The 4,058-nt window shown below is 46.2% G+C and overlaps 1 protein-coding gene across 1 annotated transcript; it reads left to right on the top strand.

Annotated features, from left to right (window-relative positions):
- The first annotated feature begins 762 nt into the window (after nucleotides 1–762).
- CCDC185 (coiled-coil domain containing 185) lies at nucleotides 763–2,392 on the top strand. The gene has a single exon (XM_053460021.1). It carries the CDS (start codon nucleotides 763–765, stop codon nucleotides 2,386–2,388), a length of 1,626 nt encoding a protein of 541 aa, XP_053315996.1. The 3' UTR covers nucleotides 2,389–2,392.
- The last annotated feature ends 1,666 nt before the right edge of the window (nucleotides 2,393–4,058 follow it).

Genomic DNA, 4,058 nt, shown 5'->3' with positions numbered 1-4,058 from the left:
ATTAAGGAAAGGGAGCACCCAGCTGTGTTGCGCATGCCACGCCGCGTAATCCTATACAAAGCGCCAAGCACAGCAAAAGGCAAATAACCGCAAATAATTAGTTATGAGTAAGCACCATGCTGGCAGAGTGTTTTATTGATTTCATTTATTTAGCGGATAATTGAAGCCACTTTCGTTAATGAAAAAGCTGGTGATCTGCTGGTGATGCCCCATGTAATATTTGTCTAAAAACCGATTATATATGCACAGATGACCTTTTAGTTTTAATATACGCCCTTTGTTACCTATAGAGATATAGGTGATAAGGTAATTTATTATTTGGAATTTTAAATCTAAATGTATATTTATACAGGGTTTTGGTCTATAAAATGTATAAGCTTGTATGATATTTGGCACATATGACAGTTGGAATGATAATATAATTCATTATCCCCAATGCACAGAAATGTCGTAACTGTGTTATATTCTTTTTATTGTTATTTGATCACGAAACAATGTAGCAATATGACAGGGGAGTGCCATCTTAGGGCGCATGCGCAAGAATGCAAGCGACCCTTCGCACGCCATGATCACTCCCCGCCGTGTCGCCAGAGGGCGCGCGTTGCTCACTGAAGCATCGGGATGGTCTATCCGCTTCCCCGACCTCCACGCCCTCTATGCTGCCAGATCACCCATAGCAACCGAGAGACGCGTCAAACTGTCAGCTGTACCGACACCTTGCACAGGCCGCGGGGAAAAACGGAAAATCGGTAGCCAAGGAGTATGGAGGAAGGGTCCCGATCTCCCACTCTTCACCTGGACCTCAATAACTTTGAGGACGGCCAAGGAAGCCGCTACGTGCTCACCAGCCCCCGATCATTGGAAGCGTGTGCACGGCTCGGTATCAGGCCTGTGGATCTGCTGCACAAGTCCCGGGAGGAGGTAATGGAGGAGTTCCCCGGGGCCTCCATGAAGATGGTGGCCGATATGCACCGATCCCATGAGAAGGAGAGACGCATGAGGGTGCTGATGTGCAGAGAGCTGAGGACCCAGCTGATTGAGGATGAGGAGATGGAGAGGAAGCAGAGAGAGTCTGGTACGGTCACCCACCCACTCACCTCCACCATCACACCCACTGACTGGTGGGAAGATGCCCAGAACAGACACAGGGGGGCCTCCCAAGCCAGAACAGGTGGTGATCCCACCACCATGAAACCCACTGATTGCTTGGACCATACAAAGACCAAGCACAAGGAGATCCCCCAAGCCAGGAGAGCAGTCCAGCCCAACAGCCTCAAGAAAAGTAGAAGCCTGGAAGATCTGAAACAGCCGGAGCTACAGGTCAGGCAACTGGCCAGGAAATTAGAAAGGGAATGCAGGGTGTCGGTGTCTGAGAGGGATAAGAAGATTGCAGCTCTGATGTTACTGAGACACAAGGAGAAAGAGATGTCAAAGCAAAGGAAATTGGAGGCAGAGCAAGCCTGGGAGGAGGTCAAGACTCAGGAGAGAAGTTTCAAGGATGTTCTGAACCAATATGAAAAGTTGGACTACAAAACAAAGAAGATGATCAATAAGAGCTTGAAGGACGACAGAGACATTGATGCCCTCTTAAATCTGAGCGCTCACAAGACGCAGTTGAAAAAGGGACTTGTAAAAGCCGGAAATGAAACGGAGAGAACGCATAACTCGGAGAGAGAAACACCCTCACTGCTTCCTGAGGAGAAGGTAATTCAAGCATTAAAGACCAAAATGATCAGGGAACTGCAAAGTAAGGAAAATATTAGGATGAAAAATCAGTATGAAATGCTAAGACACTCCCAAAGGAAAGAGAAGGTCGATAACCAAGCAAAAGCCGAGGAGCTTTTTAAGAAGATGTCCATCCAGCAGAAAGAGGAGAAAGCTCAGGAACTGCATGGGCATATGCTTGAGCAACGGAACCAAGAACTGAAGGAGAGAGCTTCCAGGGAAGAGGAGCAAATACTACTGGCAAAGATCCGGGCAGAAAGGCAAAAGAAAGAGCAAATGAAACACAAGAAGATGCTGGTTCTGGAAACCAACCGGAAGATCCGCCATGCCAAAGACTCGCAAGAGAAGAACATTAAGTACAAAGCTGAAAGAACAAGAGAATTGAACATCATCAAGGAGAAGACTCACCAGTTTTTGAAACAAAAGGTGAATGAAGAAGAAGAAATTCACAGAAAAGCCGTAGAACAACAGATAAGAATTAAAGATAGGAAGAGCGACAAATTGCTCATGGAAAGAGAAGCCACCATTGAAGAAGGGAAGAGGATTGCGAGGGCTTCTTTTCACATGAGAGAGGCGATAAGAGAGAAGACGAAAAGTAGAACCTTTGACCAGATGGCCCTCCAGGCTCAGCTAAACGCGAGTCTCGTCAAATTTACTCTGTGAGGGAGGCCTGATTTCCAGCTGAAGGGTTACGATGCTTCCCAGGCCGTGGCAATATCATGCTTGTCATGGAAAGTCGCGGTATTTTACATTTTTTTGGATGGCTTAGTATTATTTGTTAGGATGGGTCCTTGATTTACGGCTATCAGAAAGTTGCACAAATGCATTACAGCAGCAGCTTTCTGCTAAGGTACTCATCATGATTTACAGTTATTTTGGGTTTTAATGTTGGTTACTGTTTTTTTTTGGTTTTTTTTTCTAAAGCACGTAAATTAGCGGTACCTAAAAAGACATAAAATACCGTTAAAATGGTATCAACCCAGAGCAAGATCGTTGCAGATTTGTAACAAGAAACCAACTTCATGTTGTGGTGGAACTTTTTGAAGCCTAAAATGGTTTTGTTTGTTTGTTGTCTTTTTTTAACCCCTTAATGACAATTAATGCATTGTTTTCAATGGGTTTAGGGACCGCCCATTGTCCTTAAGGGGTTAAACATTCCCAGCAGCTATTTTTGAAAGAACTTTCTTTGTTCATGAAGCCCGCAGAGAGACACATGATACCTCGTGATGCCCTTTTTTAATTTTTGAGGCTATCCTTTCTGAATTCTGCTTGTGTGCGACACACGTCCCGAGGTTTATTCACTAAAAGGGAATGTTGTCAGGAGAGTTGTAGTTTTAACTCCTGTGCATTATGAAGGGCCAACCCCAGTGAGCTTCTGCTGCAGGAAGAGCTTGGCTGGCCATGTATAATGTATAACTAAATCAGTGGGATTTCCTCAGTCTCGTTACGCATTGAATTATACTTTACACAGGGCCAGCTGAGCCACCGTTTCTGGAGAAATTAACCAGTGTTGCCCTTTAATAGTGAAGCGAGGGAATTAAAACTACAGCTCTCCCGCCAACTCTCCTTCAGACTCTCAATCTTTAGTAAATAAACCCCTCTCTCTCCCCATTACATGTATAAATTGTACCTGTTTCTGCCCCTGCAGTATATGGGGGGCATAAGCGAGTAAGTAATTCCTTAATGTGGGTTTATACCAACCGCATACTGCAGGGGGCAGCACATTACACATGCACATCAGCAACATGTAAGCTCTATGGGTTCTCTGGGGAAATGGGCAATCTGATCATCCAGCCCTGTGTGCTATTCCAGTGCCAAACAGCTAAAGCAATGCGTTCTTTTTCACCCCTCTAGTTGTCAAAGTGGCGTAACTTTTTTTCACGCTTAAGAAAACAATGACCATCTTTACTCACGTCGAAGTTGTTCCCTTAAGACTTCAGGCAGGGCCGGCCAAAGATTTAAACTTCGCTGACGGCATTATTTACCCTTACCCTCCCCTTCCCTTTCTACTTACCTTTAAACAGTCCTGCGGCGAGTTTCCCTGCTCTGCCACGGTGCCGGCTTGTAATGCTGAGCGCCGGAAATTGACGTCACTTCCGGCGCTCTGCATTACAAGCCGGCACCGGGACCGAACAGGGAGACTCGCCGCAGAGGAGAGAGAGAGAGAGGGGCGCCGAACGGGTAAGCGAAAACCACTCGGCGCCCCTCTCTCTCCTCCGCTTAAAAAAAAAAGCGCTTGGGGCGGCAAAGTGCTGCCCCTTCAAAAGTGCCGCCTGGGGCAATTGCCCCACTCTGCTCCATTGTAGGGCCGGCCATGACTTCAGGCAAAAGTG

This window comes from Spea bombifrons, chromosome 3 (genome assembly GCF_027358695.1).
Source record: "Spea bombifrons isolate aSpeBom1 chromosome 3, aSpeBom1.2.pri, whole genome shotgun sequence".
Classification (NCBI taxonomy): Eukaryota; Metazoa; Chordata; class Amphibia; order Anura; family Pelobatidae; genus Spea; species Spea bombifrons.
The sequence above is the reverse complement of the archived record's forward strand: the minus strand, read 5'-3'. Positions and strand labels throughout refer to the sequence as shown.

Excerpts from the sequence above, each read along its gene's own strand:
- CCDC185 (XM_053460021.1), top strand. The coding sequence starts at position 763 with ATGGAGGAAGGGTCCCGATCTCCCACTCTTCACCTGGACCTCAATAAC.